The 25,089-nt window shown below is 36.0% G+C and overlaps 1 protein-coding gene across 4 annotated transcripts in view; it reads left to right on the top strand.

The window, feature by feature from the left end:
* Nucleotides 1–3,321: 3,321 nt before the first annotated feature.
* cacna1g (calcium channel, voltage-dependent, T type, alpha 1G subunit) overlaps nucleotides 3,322–25,089 on the top strand; it is a 111,331-nt gene continuing 89,563 nt past the window's right edge. For 3 of the 4 annotated variants that reach the window (XM_015384959.1, XM_015384958.1, XM_015384957.1), the window contains exons 1-2: nucleotides 3,340–3,429; nucleotides 15,433–15,566. In XM_015384959.1, coding sequence (XP_015240445.1) covers nucleotides 3,340–3,429; nucleotides 15,433–15,566 — 224 coding nt within the window. Of the gene's footprint in view, nucleotides 3,430–15,432; nucleotides 15,567–25,089 lie in introns of all 4 variants that reach the window. The other variant, XM_015384960.1, reaches the window with a different exon arrangement.

Here is a 25,089-nt window from a genome sequence, read left to right as displayed (position 1 = left end):
TGGGACTACTTAAAATACAAAAAGCTGTGAATTCTAAAACCATCTTTTGCTACAACTGAAAGGCTTTATTGTTCATTCTTTTTTCGGAAATAACCCACACATAATAAGACTCAATGAAGATAATCCGTTGAAATTAACTTTTATTTCTTACTAGAGATCCACTATTTGATTTTTCTTATTATAGACCCATAGCATTGTCTGGCTCTATGTTTAGGGTTTTTGCCTATGCAGCCTCACTAGCTTTACTTTGAGGTATTTTCTTGACTTTAGCTCAATCTATCCTATCAACTCTGGTTAGTATCCCTATCCATGTTAATACATGCCTATAGCTGATGTGTGGATTTCTGCATCTCGTCAGTGCTACCATGGACCTTCCTTCTCTATCTAATGTTCTCTTTACAAGGACTGCAGGTTAGCTAGACACCTCTTTTCCATTTTTGGATAATATCCTGAACTTTTCCTGTTGCATAATTGACATGTCTGATGTAGTTTTTGTAGGCTGCTTGTTAACTAATGTTTTCTATGAAACTTATGATACCCTAATAAAACAGCTGCCTTTTTGTTTGTTAGCTTTTTTTTCTTTTCCAGGATCAGCACAAATTAATGAGAGACTAATTAGGTTTAACCACATTAAGTAATGTCCCAGTTTTCTAAGGTATAAATCTCATTAGATCTGGAACAAAACTAAAACAGCATTCAGGAAAATAACTTAGATGATGAAAGAGAGCTGAGGGAAAGCATTAATTATATTCTCTACCTGAAGTTCTTAAAATAAGTTATCTGCTCATTGATTGTTACTTTAAGCTTAAGTTTCATACTGGAAAAGAATTAATGTGAAATAAATTGAAAATTATATTTTTAAGTTGACCAATGTTGAACTTCAAGAAGAATAATTACATTTGTGAGGCACTGGATATCACATATTATAAGTGTGTTTTTTGTATCAGCACATTATTGTGGTCTTAAAATTATAAAGCCTTAGGGCAGCCTCTTCAGTAGTGGTGAATCGATGCTTTTGGCATCTATTTAAAAATGCATATTTTCAGTGACTGATGTTTTGTTGCTAGTTGCAGTATACTGTATTCTAAGCAGTTTGATTTTTTTCTTTTGCCATGGGTACAAAACTGAGTATTTTTTTCTTGGAAAGAATAGGAAAACTCATGATGAAAGTAGAGAATTGAAAAGGGTGAGATGCTGTGAGATGGGAAAATTGAAGTCCGAAAAAAATAAAAATCTAACCTGAAGGGAGTTAAGGACACTTATTTAAAAAGGAGGTATTGGTTGTAAAATGAGAAAACATGCGTGAGGAGGCAGATAGACGATTTATTAAACATATTATCCAGAGAAGTGACAAAAAGAGAGCTGAATCGGCACAGAGAGTAAGGGAGGACTGAGGGACCAAGATACAGACATATAAATGTACACCTATATGGTTTTAAATCAAATCCCTGTAAAAAAAAAATGTCTTTTGCAAAACAGCGAGAGCATAAAGAGTAGAAATATACTCATTATGTATTTCCTTATATGTTTTTCAATACCTGAAAGAAATGAAAATGTCTGTGTTTTTAATCTTAAGGGTTTTTTTTTTTTATCTTTTCTCCCAAATACTATGAAGTAAAAAGATAAGTTGGCTTTACACAGGCAGGATCATAGAGATGTTACACTGTAAAAATGTAAGCTTAGCTGAGTAACATGTTTTGCTACAGTGTGATGTTATTTTTATGTATTAAACGAAACAAAATAAATTATATTTCTGGTCAATTATAATCAAACTGGTTTCTATCAAATAAAATATGTACTTTTTGGGGCAAACACATATTTCTTGACATCATCCAAGTATAATATTTTGTCAAATCAGACATTACAGATGGTCACCAGTGTGGGATCTGTAACACTGTAAAAAATACTATCCTCAGTGTCTATGGCTTTTGGTGACGATTGCTGGAGGCTTTGAATTATAAAGACTTTAACCTTTGTGACTTTTAAACTGGATTATGTCGATAAAGTCTCATACACATCTGTCCTTTGCTTATGTATGCAAAATAAATGTATGCATCATGTGGGGACATCTCATTTTATTAAGTTAACCTTATTATTTTCTGTCGACTCTTCCAGAAATCTTTTGCTGAATTTGCATGTTGCTCATCTGCAGCTACTGTTGAACAGGGCACTGAAGCAACCTTTTAGGGAGTAGAGCATGCAGATTCACACAATATTAAGAATAAGATGATAATAAGCAATAACTGACTTTGTACATCCATTAACAACTGAAACACTGCTCTTTTTAAGTATTGACAAATTTTCATACTGTTTTTCATATTTAGCATCTTATTTCTAGTATATTCTATTCTATTTATATTCATTGACATTGTGCTTTATATATAATTTAAATAAAGCACAATGTTAAGTAATATTTGGTAGTTGCAAATTTTCAAGCAGTTTATCTTCCTAAGGTTTTAAAAAATAATCCAGAAAAAAAGATAAGCCACTACTTTGTATTCCAACTCTTTAAAAGAAATTTAATGGTGTCTAACTCAATGGCCATTTCTCACTATGTGTACTTGTGCATGAAACGTCATCAGCCTCAGCCCTAGCACTGTTCCAATTCACAAGAACATATGATCGAGAAGCGGACAAAGTCCCCAGATGTTGTTCTCGCCCCTCTGTCTTTACCCAGCATGCGCCAAAGCAGAAATGTGCGTTATCCAGACTGACAGCTGACCCAGCATGCACTGCGGCAGAAGCAGGTTCCAGTGGAGCGCCCACAGAGCTTATAGTATTAAGTTAAAAGTTCTCTGTTGCCATTATTCTATAAAAGTAAATTTTAACATCTGTTGAGGCAAGAAAATTATCCTTTTAAGCCTCCCTATATGGCCCATTTACTGATTTAGTGCGTAATTTGAAGTCTGATTTTCAGAAGACCATGGCAACCAGCTGACCTATGAAGCTAACCACAGCCGGGACTAACATTAGCCCATCCACAACAGCCCTCTCTGAGCACAGCCTTGTTTGAACCACTGGCTCTGATGGCATTTTTTATTTTTATTTTTTTGTCCTATTATTTTGCAAAACGTTCTGTTGATTTGTGTTTATACGACTGTGTTAATAATTATTTTCCCACTTAATGAAGAAAAGTAATACTTTATTATTATATAAAGTTGCACAGATCTATTCACAAATTTTCTAACTTGTGTCTCCTTCCCTTTCTATTCCACCCTTTAGGGCCAACTGTTGCATGTACACATTTGTGTTGCTTGCAGAAGTGTGTTTTGCTCTTTCCCTCCTGCCACGCTCCTTAACTCCAGCTCTGTCAGCACATGGTTCGAGAGGATTAGCATCATGGTGATCTTGCTCAACTGTGTGACGCTTGGCATGTACCAGCCCTGCGAGAACATTGACTGTACCTCGGACCGCTGTCAGATACTCCAGGTGAGGCAAACCTTTGTACGTCAGTATAATCACAGTGAGGGAGACGTAGAACAAAACATCCAATTATAGAAAACACACTCCTCTTCTTGTCAACATTCTTCAAGCTGTGATAAAAAACACACTTCAGATAGGTTTTACTTCCCTCCTGGAATGTTTATATTTTCTCCCTCCTCTAAGGAGGGAATTGGGGCTTTGTTTGTGTTAATAAAGTCTTGCAGAGTAGCATTATGATTTTGTTGCCTGTTGAGAGCAGGAACAGCGTTTGAGACCATGCCACAGGTGCCTTTAACGAGCATCCATTTGGGAAATAAATGTACTTGCAGACTTACTCTTTATTCTTCTGCAATTTATTCTTCTAATTATAAAATTAAATATGGATGTTCAGTTTTCGTTTTCAGGTGTTTCTTTTAGTGACATCAGGACATTCACCCATAATTCAAATATCAACAAAGATGATATATTTTTTTTAAATCATTCAAAATCGATGGTTTCTCAATCAGCATGTGGAAATCTGCAATAACACAAATTGTGTATGTGCATATGCTGTTACGGTTCTTTCATAAATTGGCCTTAGGCCAGCTCCCCCTTTTACCAGTCCCCAACTATTGAGAAAATTGACGTGAGAAAATTTTGGAGTGGGCCTGTTATTCTCCAGCGCAGTCAGGAATGTAACCCAAATGCACACGATTAAAGGCGGTGAATAATCTATAGATTAGTTATTCTGCTTTATATTGTGAATAAATTGTCTTACAACTGTGTTTAGTACATACCCCCTGAAGTGTGGTGTTGATAGCTTGGGGTTTGTGCTGTACACTCCCCCATTTACTTTATTTTTTATTTGAAATTAGCCGTGAACAAAGCATCCCTTGATTTTTTTATTATTTGGTTGCATCCTTGCTTAGTTTTGTCTGAACTGAGGCAACAGAGTTCCCCAACCTCAATGTTCTGTTTCAACACCTTACTCTTCCCTGGCTTCATAGGTACTAGATATCATCAGGTTAAAGGGATTGTTAATGTTTTTGGAAATGAAGTTTTCTGAAACGTTAACCATCTGTAGTTCAGATGTAACAGTGTCCCTGCTGTTACAGAGCCTCCTGCTCTGAGAAACAGGTGGTAACGTACCAGAGAAAAAGTAATTCTGGTACAGTATAATCAAGGGTAGATGCTAAAAGAAAAACATGCGTGTGGTTTGTTAGACTATTTCAACACTTTATGTCAGACCTCTACATAAATAAGGGAAATGTTTTGGTCCTGTTGGTGTGGAACACAGTTGTTGTGAACAGAATTATGTGAAAAAGCTCAACTACTGCTGGAGGAGGGATCCAATACAGACAAAGAAAGAAAGTCAGAAGGCATTCTTGAAATCAGAAAGAAGCAGCAGGAAATCAACGTACGCTGTCTCACCTTCCTTTGGTTGTCCGTAGTGGATCCCTTCGCTGGACAGACAAATTTCAAGAGGACAGAGAAACCTGCTTAAAGATAGTTTAAAAGTCAGAGAAACAGCACTACAGCTACATAGGAGAGGAAGATAGTGGAGGAGAAGGTTGTTGCTCAAGTTAATGCGTAGGTTTATATGAATTGGTCTATTGCAGGCCGATTTTAAATTTATTAAAAGCACTCTCCTCCCTGTTGCTCCATTTGTAAATCACTAAAATAAGATTCTTCCCGATCATAATCACACTCTTAGACTGAACAGGAATAACATATTTTCTAAATTTTGATAGCAGAAACTGAATTTAAGAAAGCAAAAAAACAAAACCATACTAGTAGGAATTAAGTTTTATATATATCTAAAAAATTATAAATATTTTAATTGGCCGCTCTGACATTTTTCAGCTTGACTGAAAATGTGTCTATGATATAAAAAATAATATAAATGTTGACCAGTAATTTTAGGAATATGGAGATCTGAAATTCATTTATAGACATCCAAAATGTTTATTTTTTTATGTGGAGAATGTCATTTTGTTTGAAATGGTCATTTAGACAAAGAAAAAAATGTCATTTCAGATATCAGGAAAACATATTCAGTAAAGCTAGTACATAGCAAAACGGCTTGCCATAGATGTTGTTACAGTGAAAATAATATGGAATTATTTCACGAATGATAGTAGATCAATGTATCTATTGAGGTGAAATCTTTTTGCACCTGGTGAAAATGAGGTCTAAATACATTGCTATAATATTTAGAACCTGTGTTTAATCTCATGTGTCCCTGCTCATGTTGATTCAGTTTTTTCTTACACAGTAAATACGTGGCTGTTGGCAGCTGTGCTTTAGATGTTATCATCCCAATAAATGGCCGTTATAAGTGGATATCAGTCTCATAACATCGCATAAGTAATTCATTTTCCCCCATGGAATTAATTAATGTATTTATGTGTAATCTAAAGATAATTTCAGTAGTTCTCCATGTACTCTAAATATAATTAATAAAAACAAAATTATATGTACCTCGCTCATATTAAACAAACCAAAAGCAAGTGATCTCATGCCCTGTCAGCTAAGTTGTTGAATCCTCTCCCTCAAAATATTTAATTCTCTATGAAAAAGTGACGATCATTCTTTAATAAGAGCCTCGTCAAACGGACATGCAATGATTGTTTTAAAACCTAATGTGTGTAACAGACTTAGTGAATGATATATTTTTTTTCTATGTAAAAAAACTACTACAAAATTCTGATTAAATCAGGACATAAAACAACGTGATTGTCGGTAAGGAGAACGGAGACAGAGGAAACAGGAGCTCTGGGGAGAATGTTATTATGGTGACTTAAACAGAGGTTGAATAAACTCCTCTCTTTGTTATCCAGAAAAGTCAGAGTTTTCCTGTTTTCAGGTTTAGACAACTTAAAGTTTTTTCGGTAAAACTGCTTTGTGAAACAGACCCCTGAACATTACAGAAAACACCTGATTTCAGTGACTGCCTCAAGTTCAGGAGCTCCACCAAACTAGCCCCCCCTTCTCTCCCTATATATATATATATATATATATATATATATATATATATATATATATATATATATATATATATATATATAAAAAACAATTTTCAAGGTGCTGCTTTTCTGCCATTGTATCAGTAAGCCATGTTGGGCTTGGGGGTGGCGGGGGTGGGGGTGCAATGTGCTGTTGCCAGCTGGTGGAGAAAATCAGCATGTACCTCTGGGATTGTAATTGTTTTTCACTGAAGGCTTAATTTCAGCACTGACACAGAAAACCTAATTCTGCCTCACATGGTTTAGGCTGCCAATTTTTCATGTCCACTCATACTGAAAACCTTTTTGCTGTGACCTGCATAGAAACAGTATTATTAGAATACTTAGATTACTCCTTCTTTTGCTCCCATTACCCTCTCTACCATGCACTGGCTCCATGTTTTACTCTGTAACAAGCACACTGTCTCCCTAGGTAGGGGTCCTGTTCTGGACGCTGCTAATGGTAACTGGAGGGATATTGGTGATCTAGCTTAGATGGTTAACATGGCCCTAAAATTTATCTCTGGCCCTTTGCCCAGCATGAGCTTACGTTTTACTTGCAAGAAGTCGACTGGGATATTAACACTTGAAAGTCAAATACTTCATGTAGCTGAAAATCCTGATAGAGGTGCAGACATTACTCAATATACATAAGTAGGACATGGACGGATGGATCCATTTTTATAATTACTGTGAAAATGATTTACTCTAGAATGATATAAGAAAGTCAAATGAACTTTGGATGTGTAAACTCACTTTAGGATTTACAACAAACATGTTTCCTCCGCCACGATATCCAGATCCAACATTTTCTGACAGGTTTTCTATCAATTACAGTCAGCTAAAGTGGTGCCAGTAGCACAATGTTGATATCCAATAGAATGGATAATCATAGCATATTTAAAAATATTAGGTAAAAGTAAAAATTTTATATTTCTTTAGATTTTATGTCAATATTAAATCTTTATTTTGGAACCGGAGCCAGCTTTCATCTTTGAATCATTAAAAAAAGTCATAGATGTTATTGTGAGATGCTTAAAATGTTCTCCTTTTGATGTCTGATTTTTAAAAAGGGGATTTTACTTCACATCCCTGAGAACATTTTAGAACCCTCCCCTGCTTTTTTTTTTTAATCCATCTTTAAATTGCAATGGAAAATAGTGGAAAAAAATATATGGGGTTAACATTCAAAGCTTTTATAAAATGTTGGCAGTTGTTTAAAATTGTAATGAGTATAGGACTTTTTGGAAATCAATATATAAAAAACATAGAAAATCCCTTTATTGTCCCACAATGTATACATATTTGCATCCTTAAACTAAAAGTATAGTTTGAAGAAACAAAATTTTATTTCATTTAATTCACTTCATTTATATAGCAGCAATTTACCATATATGCCACCTCAAGTCACTTTACGGAGACAATACAGTCAGATTGGCTAAAAGTTTCGGTAAAGAAAAATCCTTTGATTGCATTGAGACATGCTGCTCCTGGATGAGCTTGCAACAAGAAGTTTTGCTTGCAGTTTGCTATTGACTCTTCGGCAATCCCTCACAAAATAAATGTTTAACAAAGGTTACGGTTAGGAGAATACTACAACAATGCACATCGTTTTATATAAACCGTGTTACAGTCATCAATTTATGTTATGCAACAACAATTTTTTTTTAAAACTAGCCTTTTCCCAAAGTGATTAAAATATATACAGCAGATATAGTTCACTGAGCCTACAAAAAGGCTGACAGATACAATGAGGGAAGTGTAAAATTTCCACCTAGAAATGCATGTACATGTGACACTGTTCTCAATCTCTCTTGATTCATGGAGACTTGCTAACAGAAGTATTTCCCCCCAAAGAAAACATCTAGGCCCAGATTAAACACCTTGCAAAAATACGTTAGGTAGAGATGAAAACAAACATTTATTTAAATAACCATAGTTTAAAACGTAAGTGGAGAAAATAGTGAATCAAATGGCTTTAGGAAGGATTTGTTTGTAGAGATCTATACTACAGTGAGTCTGACTTAAGGTTTTATTCTATTACTGTCTAATTAAGAAAATGCTCAGGGTTATCCATTAAGTTCTTAATTTAATAAAGAAAAGGGCTACTTTCTCTATTTTACATCACTGGCTTCTATACCTCTGAATGTTGCTAACCCAATGGATAAAGGCAGAAGAGATTTCATTCTACACCACTCACTATAAAAAACTGCCTGCAAAACACTCAACATATTACACAACATCACTCTTACATATCCATTCTGCTGTCTATTTTAAGGGAAATATTTTTTACTCCTTCACCACCCCTCTTCTTTCATGAGGGAAGCTGTTTTAAACATACCCTTCTTTTTCCTGAGTTTATTCTTGTGTTTTGTTTAAATTTAAAAAGACATGTAACACTAATGGTTTTATATTACTTTACATTATTTCAGAGATTTGGGTATTATGCTGTTGATGTGGATAGGATATGACCCATTAAATGTGTTTTGAGCAATTTTCGACTTTATAAACCCAGTTTTTAAAAAAGTGTGTGCAGACAATAAGTACGGTAACTAAATTCAATTATGCGACGGGGTAGCTTAGTTTGTTCTATGTAGGATTTCGAGTAATTCATGGACGTTAAGATACAATTTATTTAGTTTTTTATATATATATATTATACTATATTATACTTACAGTTTTCATATAGAAACTTAGTTACATTACTATATTATTTACTATATATATTATTTGACTGAAACCCTCAGTTTCGCACTTCTTATCTTCTGACAGCTTTGTAAATAAAATAAAAAAACAACCCTTAATATAAGGGATACACTGACAACATATTTCTTTTCCTGTCCTATAATCCTGGGAGTATTAAGTTAGCATTTATCCTCTGGGCATTTTGGTGATTTTGTCAGTTATGCATAAAGTAAGACAAATATATAACATTTTTATTGTTAAATTATTTACAATGACCACCTTCATGACCCAGTTACTCTGTCCTTTCCTCCTGGCAAATAAGTGGCACAATGACAGCATATAAAGCATCTTCCACACATGCTCATACATTAAATTGTAAAAGAGCCCATCACAAGAGACCCTCAACCTCTTTACAAATCATGCAGATGATGGATCCTGATGGGGTGACTGAAGAGAAGGCTGGCACCAGTGATAAATAACAATGATGAATTCATTTCTCTTCCTCTCAGAGCAGGAAAAGATGTAGATCTGATTGTTTTAGCCACTGTCAGATTACATGTGACGTGCATTGGCTGCACTATTTGTCAAAACATAATTTAAACAATATGTAGAAGAGAATCCCCACCTTTCCAAATTAAATTTGCAAGGTCCAAATTGTGGCTTAATAAGGAAATAAGTCTAATTTTTAATAGAAGAATTCCCTTCTTTTAAAGAGACTATATCATACAAAATAGACTTTGCTGAGTTGTTAAAATGTCTGAGTTTTATTATGCTGTACCTTCGACAAAATCAGTGGTATTTTGCTTGAATCATGCATCTCTGAATAATCCTTGTTAACTGTCTTCTACCTTAACTATATCAACAACCCCTCCCCAGTAAATGACAAACACGCACACACCACTTTTTTCCAATTAGAAAGCACCGATGTGATGCAGAGAACAATAATTTCTGCTTAACTGTGAGTTTAGCGCCTTATATGCACAGTAACAACAACTGTTGTTTTTTTAGCTTTGTATGTGTGAGTCAGAATATAGTGTTGTTGGCTGTATAATTGTTTCAATCCTCAAGAAGAGCCTGAAAAAGATGTTTGATGAATGAGCAGGGATACACCAATATTAACATTTAGTACTTGCAATACACTGTACCCCCTAGAATGCTAAATAGAAGTTAGTCATAGTGAAGAGTTTGATTCTATTATTTACTAGGCTCTGTAGACCGAGGTGGACTTTTACCTTCAATCTGGGATAGTTGGGATGCATTTTTTTTCTCCTTTTGTCACCTTGGCCAATCATAGACTGGGTCTTTGTTTTTTTCAAGAAAAAGCATTAAATGGAAGGTTTATAATTCAAACTTACAAATAGGATTGCAAGAATGCAAAGGAAGCAACACAACATACCTAAAGATGAAATGCAAAGAAAATGTTAAAAAATGGGACGCAGTCAAAGAAGAACTGGGAAGAGGTATATGTTTGTAATGTGTACAATTGTCATGACTAGGAAATGGGTGAAGATTGGTGTGAAGTTATATTCACTATTTGAATGATGGAAAGGTCCATCAGATTAAATCTGGAAAATTTCACATTTTTTATGAAAAGCTGGGATGATTTTAAATCACCATTGAGAACAGGATGTCGAAGAATACCAAGTGTTTGAGAGGACCCATTTTTGCAACAGTGACGATACCAGTGGGGTGAGGGTGGGGCTGGGCAGAGGAGGGCCCTGAGTTTTGACATTGAACTCAGACACACAACTTGACATTGCCAATAACGGTAATACAGAATACAGTTTTATTCAAAACTTGTATTCTTTAACTCCTGAGACTGCAATATATTTAAACTGGAGTTATGTTGATCGCTTATGTGATATATTAGCTTATACAAATGGCAGTAAACAGTAAATTATGCTAACAGACCAATACAAAACATAATGCCGGCAAACCAATATTGCTAAACTAAGGACTTTTTTGATCATCTCCTATTTTTAAAATGTTCTTCTATGAATTATTTTTATTTTTTATTTTGAGGAATTTGTATTAGGTCTTTCTGCATGGAGTTTGCATGTTCTCCCTGAGCATGTGTGGGTTCTCTCCGGGTATTCCGGCTTCCTCCCACAGTCCAAAAACATGACTGTCAGGTTAATTGGCTTCTCTTAGTTCTCCTTAGGTGTGAGTGTGTGCTTGAGTGGTTGTTTGTCCTGTTTGTCTGTTGCCCTGCAATGGACTGGCGACCTGTCCAGGGTGTACCCCACCTCTCGCCCATTGACAGCTGGGGATAGGCACCAGCACCCCTTGCGACCCCACTTGGAATTAAGCGTGTTAGATGATGGATGGATGGAATCAGTATTAAGGGATCACTACAAAAAATATGAGGAGTTATTGACTAAGTTTGATGTCATGGACAATGCAGATGAGTTTACTAGCAGTTCTTTCTCTCTCATAGGGCTGTTCCCTGAGAACAATTAGTGCTAACAATACTTAATATTTGCTGTAAATTTTAAAAGTTCTTTACTACACACTTCACACAAACAAGCCATCTAGTGCTAGTGCTACTCCTAAAACATCAAACGAACCAAAAGGCTATTTCCAAAAGTAAGAAGAAAATCTGTCATCTGCCAAATCAAAATAGATATGTTCATATTCTAAGTAGCTGCAAACCTTTTTGCTGTGGTCATAGCTGATGAACAGAAATAAAATTAGAAAGTACTTTTTCAATTTCTTAATTTCCAAGCCTTTTTATCCGCTGCAGCTTGTATTTGAGTTTGTATTTTGTTGTTCTTCACACAAACAAAAACTGCACTGCACCCAGAACTTGGCCCTCGTAGAGTCTCACTGAATAGTTCTTGAATGCATCTGTCAAAGAGTGTGGGAAAGTTTCTCCCACTGTTTGCTCCAAGCATCCGCATGGTAGTGATAAAATTTTATTAGCAGCACATCCAGGTCCAGGATGCTGTCAGGTACAGCATAGTAACATGCACTGGCATCATGTAGGGTCATTATAGAATAGCACAGTGGGTCGTCAAAGAATTAGAAGAAGAACTAGATACAATGGCCCTACGCCAAGAATGCTGCCCCATCCTGCCAACCCTGAGTGGTCGGTACTCAACCTAATTTATTGCATTAGTACGCTTTTTGGCAATTTGCCTCTCCTCTGGCCAACAAAAAGGAGGACTCGAAAAACTTGCTGCAACTAGTCCACAACCTTGATGTCAGTAGATAATGTGCCATGATTAAGCCTCTTGCTCTTAGTGATCAGTATGCACTGTGTATTTCACTCAAATAATGCATAGGCATAACTAGCAGGGTAGATTCACAACAACTTCTAAACTGAAGAAGACTCCAAGTTTAATTTTTAAAATTAGCATTTTATTTTCAAATTGCAAAAACAGCTGATGCATAAAACTTAATGAGGAAGTCAAGGAAAAATCGGAAGAACACATTTGACAATGCCCCCAGCTTGGCTTAACAAAACTTCTCAATGTTGATATATGAAAAATACAAACGTAAAAGTTTTCCTGCGTACATGTGGCTAAAATAATTGTGATGAATCCAGAATTCACCCCTGTGCAGCAATATGAACAGGAAAAAAGCTAAACGAACTTATGCTCCTAATGGGCTTTATATTAAAGCTTAAGCAAAAATTAAGTCTGAAAGAATCAGCTTCACCTGAACCACCTGTGATCAATGTCAGCACCGTCTCTCCTCCGAAGGCAAGCACCTTTCAAGATCCCCTCCATTTAGCTCCTGGCCTTGCTTCTCTCTCCCGCTTTCCATCAAACTTTCACCCACCTTTATCCCATCTCCACCTAAATCTCTCAGACTATTCTCAGTCCCACTCAAACTCTGGCTTATTCCACTACCAGTGTCGGACCCTTGGGGGGGAAGACTAGTCTAATCCTTTTCCTAGCTTACTCATCCGAACGAATGTAATTTTTCCAGTCTTCTGCCAGGGCCCAAGCTGAAAGAACTGATTTAATTTATTTCAATATCTGTACTGTATATCTTCTTTTGTCTCCTTGATCCCCGGTTGGCCTTGGCAGATGGCCGCTCACACTGAGCCTGGTTCTGCTAGAGGTTTAATCCAGTTAAAATGGAGTTTTTCCTCTCCACCGTCATTACAAGCGTGCTTGGTGTTTGGTGTGTACACTGTCGAGTCAATGAGTCATTTGACATGCAAGCAGCTGGTCTTCCTTAGAAAACATTTGACCAATTTCAGTGGTCCCTAATGAGTGCCTGAGGTTGGCATGTGTTGTGGATTGGCGCTGTATAAATAAACTGAATTGATTTGAATAAAACTTTTCTAATTGCAGCTTTTCTCTGTCTTAATTATTAATATCATTACGATGAAATATTTACCTCCATTTGGAACTGTTCAATCATGGTCTTGAAAACCACAGAGCAGTCTGAATTCAGCATTACTCCATATTTGGCCAGAGGGCATTTTGAACTTGATAAAGGGGCCAAAACACTGTAATCTACCATTCCAACTACTGTCTGATTACGATAAAATGTTCTTCTTTTACAGTCATGGAATACACTGCGTAGTAAACCCTACTGATCCTGCTATCTTGATCTAACCAATGTGGTTCATCACATCTACTGTCAATAAAACTAGTGTATCAATAAACAAATTAAACCTGAAATAAAAAAGAACAGCAACACCTAGAGCCAAAAGTTGCATATGGTATATGCCAGTTGGGAACCAGCTTAAACCAGTTTCCAAAGACATCAGGCATAAGCCAGTTCCCAACTGGCATAAGCCGGTTCCCAACTGGCATATACCATTTTTCTAAACTGGCATGCTAGATACCACATTTGTTTTATAGTTGTCACTCAAAAGAAAACCCTATATTGGCTCTGCAATTGCTCAGTAATTGTTTAGGCTAGTTTGTGGTCATATATTTGACAGTAGATTTTATGCACATAAGATGAAAAGAAGTTTTCAAGATCGTACTCTATCTGAAAATTGGAAGATGATTAAGATGGGATGAATAACCACAAAGTAGCAAACCTTTATATGTCCTGTTGATCAAAAGTTTCTGTGAAGATGGATTTTTGTTAGGAACATTTTTTCATCAAGTTAAGTTCTCATAAAAATTTTTAGTTATTACAAGCATTATAAAGGGAAGAGTAAAATGATCTGTGAAAGATTTAACAGTTTCCCTTTTGATTCATAAAAATGTAATAGGCTCTGTCTAGACCACTAAAACAAACAACTCTTTCCCTTGTTAGTAAAATTGCCTCCAGAAGTGAACATTAAATATTGTAAATTTTTGCTGTGCATTTACAATAATCTACTCTACACTATTTGCGACTTTTCTTATGCTTCAAATCAATGAAATAAAAATCCATGTCCTCTGTGTTAGAAATTCATCCTTCTGCTGTAACAGTTCATTTCACATTACTTATTTATGATCTTATTGGACCATAAAAATGCCCTTATCCAACCCTTTAAAAAATGATCTTATTTGAGGCACATTGCATGCACTTTTATCAGTATGGATTGCTGACAAATTGCTTTTCACCGAGCAGCAATCGGTCAATTTGAATGTTCAGGCCTTGAGAAACACTTTGTCAAGAGGTACTTGTTTGAATGATACTGTGCAGGAAAATGTAACAAGGCAGTAAATGCAGTCATTCAGCCCAGGGCAAAACACATGCAGGGAAGATTTTCCTCCATAAATACAATGGGTATTGTAGCAAGTCATCTGAACATAACGATTAAACCGGGTCAAGGTGGGGATATATTCACAACGGTCCCAATTTATCTTATGCTAATTATCTTTATTTATTTTTCTATTTTGTTGTTCCCGCCTCTTGTCTTCCTTTATTCCTTTTTGTTTGCAGTTTGGATCACTTTAAACTATACAGTATTGCCTGTGAATGTAAAAACTATAAACCTCTCAGATAACATCAACATTGAATGTGATGTGTGTCAAAGAGAGCAAACACATTAGACATATTAAAAAAGAAAAGTAAGAATCCAATGGTTTGTTAACATGTTATATGATGAAAATGTGTGGGAATTCAATGGGCAGTTATTATGGAAAAGAACCTGACAGCTCCAGTAAACTGCTTCCCTTACGGCCATCGATATGCAGAAATTGAGCAGTGCTAGCTTATTTTAAAGAGATAAAACTGATATAGATAAAAAAATATATTTAAAAAAGTGGCACAAAGTGGACATGTTCTTTCAAGCCTTTTAAGAATTTATGGTCCTGGTGGGACCTAAACAAAAGGATTTTCTGCTTGCTTGAGCTAAGTATTGTTAATGTTTCACCAACATATTTTTAAAGCATTATATCTTTTTTCTTTACTCACCTGCATATTTTCTTTTTCTTTCCAGGCCTTTGATGCTTTTATCTACATCTTCTTTGCACTGGAGATGGTGATAAAGATGGTGGCTCTCGGAATCTTTGGCCGCCGCTGTTACCTGGGAGATACCTGGAACAGGCTGGACTTTTTCATCGTAATGGCTGGGTGAGGTTTTTTTTTTTAGCTTTTTTACAGAAAGCAAAAATAATATTTGTAGCTAATATTAAAACTGAATGTGTAAGACTCAACCAATTATATCTTTGTCCTAGGTGTTATTATCGCCAATTATCCCTCCATCTACTCTTATCTGGTCCTTTAATGATTGCAGAGGGAGTCTCAAGTTATCCAAGCTGACACTGAGCAAGAGAGAGAGCAGACAGCATAGTTAAATTATCTTATTGTAATATCAGACTAAATATATTCACTTTAAACTCTGCACTAACCCATTTACTGTAGGTAACTATCCACTGAATTGTTTTGATGCTCTATTTACATTACAATGCAAGTGTCTGTTTCAACTTCCAATTGCAAACTTTATTTGCTGGGATTTTATTTTATTGTGACTGACAGAAAGATTTGCACACCTGTATAACAGAATAAAAAAATAATAGATTTCTATTGGAAATTCTTAAAGATAATACTTGAAATAGCATTTTTCACATTTTTTACTTTACTTTCTTACCTCCAAATAAAAGACAAGGCAACCAACTGCCTTCAGATGTTTTGTAATATATAAAAATAAAAAAACTTGAGTGTCAGGTACTGTTAGCAGTAAAAAAAGAGAACTATTTATTACATCTAGGGCCAGGAATTTGATGTGTTTAATTTGATTAATTTAACAACTTAGAAAAAATCAAGTACCTCCAATGAGTCAGGCAGGTGCCAAGACGCCAGATCAATGGCAAGAATAAGTCTTGGGCAATAAATAGCCTTACTCTACCAGTAATCAGATCCCTTGCAGGAATAATAAGCTGGCCAAAGGATGAGATACAGGCAACAAATGTTAAGACACGAAAGCTCCTAAACATGCGCGGAGGGTACCGCCCCAAATCCAGCACCCTATACGCTAGCCGAAAGGAAGGAGGTTGAGGACAAGTGAGCATGAGAGCCACTATCCAGTATGAATATCCAAGATCCATCAGTAGATCAAGGACAAGGCTCCATCAGACGATGTGCTGAGTGAATGTCTCAGACAATAGGGAACAGAAGAATAAGTTCTGTCATGGGAGGACAAGCCCCTACATGGGATGTACCAACAAAACATAACCCAAGTGGTGGATATCAGGAAATCCTTCCAAAAGCTAAATAAACTGATTGGAGGACAGCACAGAGGCACAAATCATGGCTGCAAAGGAGCCGACTCTCAGCACCAGAGCAATAGACACCCAGATCTACCACACCAGACAAGACCCCAGGTGCAGACATTGCAAAGAGGCCCCTGAGACAATCCAGCACATAACTGCAGGGTGTAAGATGCTGGCAGGGAAAGCTTGCATGGAGCGCCTGTCCAAGTGGCTGGAATAGTATACAGGAACATTTGTGCAGAGTGTGGGCTGGAAACCCCAAGGTCAAAGTGGGAAACACCTCCGAAGATGGTAGCGAATGACCGAGCAGAGATCCTGTGGGACTTCCAGATACAGACGGACCGAATGTTATTGGCAAACCAACCAGACATTGTGGTGGTGGCAAAAAAAAGCTTAAGAAAGCCGTTGTGGTTGACATAGCACAACCAAGTGACAGCAACATCAGGAAAAAGGAATATAAAAAACTATAGAAATACCACGAGTTATCTCTTAAAAGCAATGCTTTATGAACATTAATGCAATACACTATTCATCTTACACTTCTAATGAGTTTGCATAAAATATCAGGGATTTCTAAAAAAAAAAAAAAAAAAAGATTAAACTTCCAACAAATCTGATTAATGAATAAAAATATTTATTTTTGTGCTGCTATACTCTTATTTTCTGTATTCAGCAATTTAGGACCAAACAGGTTTTTTTTGTTTTTTTTGTTATTTTTTTATTTTGACAATGTTTGGTTTTCTTTTAAGTTGCTTTTAATTCAATCTAAAAAATATACAGAGAAAAGACAATTAGTCGTTTCCCCCCCAGACCTGAAACTGGTGGTGAGTGGAGATAGACGAAGTTGGTCAGTCTGTAGACTGCTTGTTAGTGAGACGATATGCTGAGCTTAATGGGGAGATCCAGTGGATTGCGTGAGCTGATACTAGAGCTTCACTCAAGGACCTGGAAGATGGAAGTCCAGTTGGATAACATAGGTTGAAAGAACCTGTCTATGATGAACAAGCATGAAGCAACAGTGGAGAAGAAAAACTCCCAGTTGGGAAGAAACCTCTGGCAGAACCAGGCTCAACAGGGTGGTCTTCTGCCAGACCGGTTAAGATGAGACAGGGAACGCAGTAAGAGTCCGGGAGGAATGACACTCTGATGAAGCTTTAGCTACGAAGGTGGAGGAGGGGCTGGAGATGGGTTGAAACAGTGTCATCTGAATGAAGTCACGGCACATCTGCCTCCTGCGCACAGGAGCAGACAGGTGCGTAGCGGAGGCCCTTTTAAGATTAACTTTGGATACCGATTGAGTTCCACCACTAATAAAAACATATAAGATCAAATGTATAGAAGGATAGCAAAATCATAGTACTCTGTGAAAACACAAGTCTGGTGTGAGGTTTGCCACACAATATTTTACAGAACATATATAGAGGTAGGTGTTCTGGTAAAATGTAAACAAATTTTAACTCTGTGGTCTACAAGTACCGGTAGTAATTCTGCCTTTATGTGGTCTGGTAAAAATAATCCTTACAACTTGTAAAGTGGAAAATACCAGAGCACCAGAGAAAAACATGTTGGATCCAAAGATTAACTCCACCTGATACTTGGGCAAGACAGTAATGAACTTCGTACAGTAATTCATCAGGGGATGAATCAAATGCATTTATGTATTTTTTTTAAATACATATGTCAAGCATTGTGTAAGCTACAAACACAACAAGAGAGAACGCTTAAAGCTAAACTGTTCACCATACAGAATAGTTTCTCTGCTCTCCGCCATTTTGAAAGGTAAAAGTTTATCTCATTTCAGCAACTCCAGTATCATAGAATTTTTTCAGCTTTCGGTGGAAATTACAACATGAGTGGGTGGTAATGTGCAATATTGATGTCTACTTTTGGTATTTGCCATAATCACGATACCACATGATAGCACCATTTAAGTACCATTTGTAAAACTTGCATTGCCAAGTATACCCTTCCCAGAGTGAATCATGGAGGTCATAGGATCATGGTAGAGGATGGTTTACTTCAACCAGAACTGATAAGCTTGTCAGAGTTGATAAAAAGATGGCAATAATACATGTCAGGCCTGAGGGAAAATACTGTTACCGACTGCAAAAGCAACTGAGAACTGGGGTGGAAGTTCACCTTACAGGAGTTCAGCAACCCTGAAGATATTGGTCATTCAGGGCAGATCAAAGTTTATAGTATTGTAAAGCTAGTATAAGGCAAAGTCCATAACAAAATCCAATGATTTCAATATACCGGTACCCCTTCCCTAGATGTACTAAGCTGGTGGCTACTAATGAAATTTTATTTGTCATTTTCATGTGTAAGATTTCTTGAAAAACATCAGATTTCTTCCACCTTACAGATATGTATCTCACTGCATGTGCATAGCATAGATTCCTTATGATGCATCAGAGTCTGTGGTTGTATTAGGGCCAATGAAAAAAAGTTCAAAGGTTATTACTGCTTTTAACATTCACCTTATGGATTCATGGATTTAGTAAAGCTAATCCTCTAATTGTAAAGCAGTTAAAGTGAATGTTAAACTTGACATTTTTCATTTTTTCTTCTCCATTTACCATGTGACAGTTCTTTTTGTACCTGTGCCAACCGAATGCTAGCCAAACTTTTTTTTCTTTATTTATATATATAGTTAAATCACAAACAGCTCTTTGCATTACTGAAACTATAAGATAAATAACATGTGTTTAGCATCTCAACAAGTTTAGGCTGCCAGTAACTTTCAAAGCAGCCGAAAAGAATATACTAGTAGTAGATGCTAGTAGCATCTGAAGAAGCCTTTCACACATGAAAGTGAACATTTTAATTTGAATATTAAAAGAAATATCACTAATCTATTATTCTTAGAACTAAAAATGGTAAGGGAATGGCTGAATGTAAAATGCTTTTAAGTGACATGATGCACCTGCTTGTGCCTGCAATTACCTTACCACACACGTCAGCATTATACAAAAGGGGCTTGTGGATGGAACACACACATCCATAGTCATGATGTTCTTCCCAAGATTTAATTGCTGTTTCCATGGAACACGATGCATGGACACAAACACACACATGCAAAGAGAAATAAACCAGATCTGCTCAAACACCTCCTTTGATCCAAGTGAAAGAAGATGCTCTTATGTGGCTAATAAAGCAAATATGAGTAGGTGTTTGCAGTACGTATGATGCAGCGCATCAGTCTGTTTGAACACTGGAATAGGATTGTAAAGACACGCCCTGCATATCAAATCATTTAAAATAGTTTTGCTTTCATATTAAGAAAAGGAATTTACAGTTTTGAGGACAATTTTTGTAGCAGAATTTGCACTTTTAAATAGCACAGAATTGTGTTTTTGTATGTGAGAAAGACAGAAATTTTGATAGGGAGTATGCCTGTTCTGTTGGCAGAAAAAAAAACAACAGGTTTCCAGACTTAGCAGGGTAGGTGGAGGGACATTCATCTTCGTTTGACCCGAATTACTTTATCCCCAGTAGATGTGCAGAGCCTTTCAGTATGACTGTATGTGTGCTTTTCAGGCTTAGCCTTGGCACCTCGAGTTTATCATTGCAGAATGTGTATGTGTGAATGGCTCTTGTCTTTGTTTTTCTTCTGAGCAACTGTACATTCGGTCAGAGCCCAAGCTCTTTTTTGAGGGCATGTCCAACATTTCCTGACCAAATCACAGCAGGCATTCGGGTTATGAGCTCTGTCTTTTTTCTCTTTCTGTTTCCAATGGGTATCACCTCGCTATTCCACAGTCCTTCTCCAACCTATCTGTCCATTTGTCTCCTCATCCCTGCTTCAAACACTATGCAGATCATTACTTAAATGACCAATTGTGCTCTACTTTATTTTGCTTTTAGTTATTATTTATTTTTTTTTTTATATCACCGTAATTATATATATTCCACAAGGGTAAACTGGAAGAAACTAATAATAGGAAATTATTCCATTTAAGTGAAATCTTAAGACTATTTCTTTACTAGCATGTTTTGTAGAAAAAATAACACTGTTTAGGCTATAGGCCAGTGGTTAGATCTGGTTCTGGTCAAGCATTCTAACCAGGACCTGGGACAACTGACCCAGTTGTCCCTCTCTCTCACCAGGTGTGACTGCAATAGCACAAGCTGAACTTACAGTGAGATTATTGCGATTGAATATAGGAAAAAAATTCACAAATTCAAAAATTAAGATTACAAAAGTCATCCCACTATATTAATCTAGGAAAAAAAACTTTTTTTTTTTTTTTTTTACAAATTAGGGCTTTCTTTACTTCCACAGTTTTTCAAAAATTTGAAAGACAATGATTAGTTAGAAGACTGGATAGATTCAGCAGCATTGTTAATACATGTAAGTATTACGTATTAGCAATGCGACGAGCAATGAGTAAAAAGGGAGAAAATACATAAAAACCCAGCAAAATTCAGTTTAGCTAACATGCCTAACCTGAGCTTTTTTAGTTCAACTGCTTGTTCTTTATTGGTTGCTGTTGTTTTGTGTTTGCTTTTTACTGTTCTTTAAAAAATCTTGAAATGTGCATGCTTTCATAAATATGCATAGCAGCCAAGATTCAGGTCTAATGTTTAGGGTTAAGTTGCTCTTACATACGGACTTGCTGCAAAAATAAAAAATAAAAAACTCATGAAGATCAATAAAATATATCACTGATTATATAATTTGTTTAAATACCTTCTTTAAGGTTTTAAAGGTATTAAGTGAGTGAACAGCTAAATAATCTTTCGACTTTATAAGGTTAAACTAAATATTTATGCATCTTTAGTAGCAATGTCATTTTGGCGCCCTTTATGTTAAAGTGATCTTTTAATTCTTATTTCTTGGTTTGCCCTCAATCTACCCTGAATACTTCTTTATAAAGCTCTACACACACTCAAACACCCAGCCCCCCCACACACACACCAACACACATACTATGCCTGTCACATAAAAGCAAAAAGAGGATAAAAGTATTGCAGAAAAAGCAATGTGAGAAACAGAGAACAATCATGAAAAGGGCGCTTGGGTCAGTCCACTAATTACCTTTCCAAGCACACCGCAGTGATTGATGTGCTCACGGACAGATACCTTAATAGAACACGTAAACACACAATACATTGATAAACAGATAAAATTCATCATATAAATCTAGCATTTATATTTTAAAACTTTGGGAGCAATTCGGAGTAATCAGGAAAAAGCTGCATTTGCCCAGAAAGAACCAAAGATAAATTTAATAATCGCAACTATAAGAGAATGAAAGGTATCTATGCCAAAATAAGATTTAGCCACTCTCCTTTTATTCTTAAATATGATGGTTAATGCCAAAATTGAACTAGAAATGTAGTTTTGATTAATGAACTATACAACCCCTAATGATGTTACATAAACATTTTATACTTTTGTATAGGTTGAATCACACACTAAGCTTATTTGTGTATAATCCAAAAATCCTCTCATATATCACTTTGTTTCTCATATCATGTAGTGTGCTGTGTCATAATTTTTTACATTTGGTTTAAACTGCTTGTGTATAAATCCATTAAGGTAAATAGATGAAGCGCTGTTAAAGAAAAAAAAAAGTTGTTGCTGTTCTCCAAGGTGTTACATATGGTTAAAAATGTATGGTTCATATTCCCACTGACCTACACTTAAGCAAGGCAGGTTTTTTGCGAATTTTACACAAATAGTAAAGTGAGATGTTTTGCATTAAAAAAAAGCATAGATTAAAAAAATCACAATGAAAAAATAAAATGCATCAAAAATAAAAAGTAAAAGGTTTTGCATACCATTAACAAAACATGATTCTGAAGTGTAGATGATAAAACTGTCTTTAACCTGTATGGGAGAGCTCCAGTAAACAGTAATCTTTTGCCCAGTGATTTAAAAACACCAGCAGTGTCTGTTTATCTGAATTAATTCCAGGGCGGCTGGGGAGCACAGAAACTAGATGCTAGATGCAGGATAAATACTTTAAAAGATGTCTTTTTATTCCATCACATAACATTAGAAAAATAATCTTGCAGATTTGACAAAAGATTCAAATGGCAAGAAACTGGAGCCTTGAGCGACCCCATGTTATCTTCTTAAAATTTGTTATGGTGCTTTATTGTCCAGACATGGTGAAGATACCGTTTTCTTACATGGAGTAAAAATGTCCGCTACATCTAGATAAAAAAGTTTGACCATCAAAACAAGTATTGTGGGTTTTTTTATACTTTGACATTTTCATCAAGTTTCTCTGTAGCATTTCTGCTTCTGAATCATGCAGGGATAGAAAATTAATCTGTTGCATTTCTGCATCTGCAAAAGAAATATTCTTCACACAGATTACAGAAGCTTTAGGGATAAAAGGAATAAGACTATTGATGCAAGTACAGAGGGAAAATATCTTCCGGCACCTGTTTTAGCTTGCCCTGCCATATGAATGAACTTATAGGTGTTGGCAAAACCAAGTAATCCTACTTAAGTGACTGTGAAGGGTAAATAGAAAGTGCTTCCCTGTTGGATCAATAAAGTATCATATTATAAATGGCATGGCCACTAACTCTGTCTACTGTATGTGATAGACAGAGATTGATTTGTTCTTTGAGTCCTGAAGATAAGATTAGGTTGTAATTGTGTGACAGCTGTGTAGTAGTTGGTTTCATGCTGTCCAGGCATTTAATAGCCATGAGAAAATCACATTTGGAATGAAGTTTAAAACACATGCTTAATTGGTTTTACACAGTATCATTTACAGAAAAAAACCCTCCCTCACTTAAACTTTATCTGTACTAATGATTAGAATTGTATAGCAGTATCGGCACATTTAAAAATACTCACAGCTTCTGCGGACACATATATATTTCACCATGATTGCTCTAGTGTGAAAGTGGTTTGGGGGGGGGCACAAACGACTTAACCACGGCTTGAAAATGACTTGCTAACAGATGCCAGGCTCTGACTGAGACACAATATCCTGCAGGCAACACTTAAAATAAAATGTATCCATATTGCTGCCTTTTCTTCCAATATATCTTTCATGTCATTCTCCCACTCACTGCTTTGTAAGTGTATCCCCAAACCTTGAGTGTTAAACTAGTTAGGACCCTTGCAGATGTATGGACTGGAGTGAAAGTCTAATTTATTCAGCAATTCAAAAACATTAAAAACCACCATTCATTCAAATAAATGATTCGACTAACGATATATTGATAAACGGGCATTTTCTTAAAAACCTGTTTTCTCTTGTATTAGGTTGACCTTTTACATAACTTAAAGGGCTTAATATTTTTTGTATAATATGCAGAGCTAAAAAAAAAAAAAAATCATTATTATATTTTAACAATTCATTGTGCCAGCTGTATTAAATACTAACACTGTAAACAAAATAAGTTGTCCTAAATATTATATATATATTTTTTTAAGATAGAACAAAACAGCTGTGCAGTAACTGAATAAGATTTTTTTTATTATTATTATTTTACGCAAACAGATATGTAAAACCAGTATGCGAAATACCTGTCAATATTTGGGGGGGTCTCCGTCTCCCAATTGTTGCACAATACCGATCTAAATTTTCTCAACATGCAGAAGGCCTATAACATTTCAAAGTCAAAGTCAGCTTTAATCTCAATTCTTCACATTCACCAGACAAACAAGGACTCAAGAGCACATTTCTCATTTACCAACAGTGAAACAGATAAAGTGCACAGGCACAACAGATAAGATCAGTTCCTAATACTGAAATTTAAACACTCAATTTCACAATAAAATATAAATTGTACAATAGGATAAAATATGCAATACTTATGCTAGTGCAAAAAGGCAGATGGTAATGCCAGCAGAAAAATAATAATAATAATAATAATTATTATTATTTTTCTGGGGGTCTCATGGGTTAATCGGGACCCCCCCTTATTTTGCACTCTGTGAAAAACCATTAGGCTATGTTACTGTGACATGCTGTCAGACTATTTGCCCCTTCGTTTCAAAGAAGTGGATGCTAGTTGTGCAATAGCTGCAGTATTACACTGCATGCAGTGCTGGGACAGACTGTGCTGTTAACAGCGTTGAATACTGGGCTTCTGGTTGCCTTCGAAGGAATGTAAAACTTGGCTTCATGAAGTGCATTAGCACAAAAAAAAGCTAGCATGTGTATTATTTTAGAAGTTTTGTATAATGTCATGTACTTTTCTAACATCACAACCTGCCCAGTACAGTAGAGAAGTTACTTTGCTTTGCAGTGGAGGCAGAATGGGCGCTATTTAGGTAATAACTTCAGTTCATTAAAAGGCCTGGGAGCCTGAGGAAACTTAGCTGTCCCTAGAACTGCATACTTCTGGACTGTAATGTTTGATGCTGATAGAACTACTATCACTGGCACTGCATGAAAAGTGAGATT

The sequence above is a fragment of the Cyprinodon variegatus genome, unplaced genomic scaffold (genome assembly GCF_000732505.1).
Source record: "Cyprinodon variegatus isolate N-32 unplaced genomic scaffold, C_variegatus-1.0 Scaffold327, whole genome shotgun sequence".
Classification (NCBI taxonomy): domain Eukaryota; kingdom Metazoa; phylum Chordata; class Actinopteri; order Cyprinodontiformes; family Cyprinodontidae; genus Cyprinodon; species Cyprinodon variegatus.
This window is presented reverse-complemented; position numbering and strand designations above follow the sequence as displayed.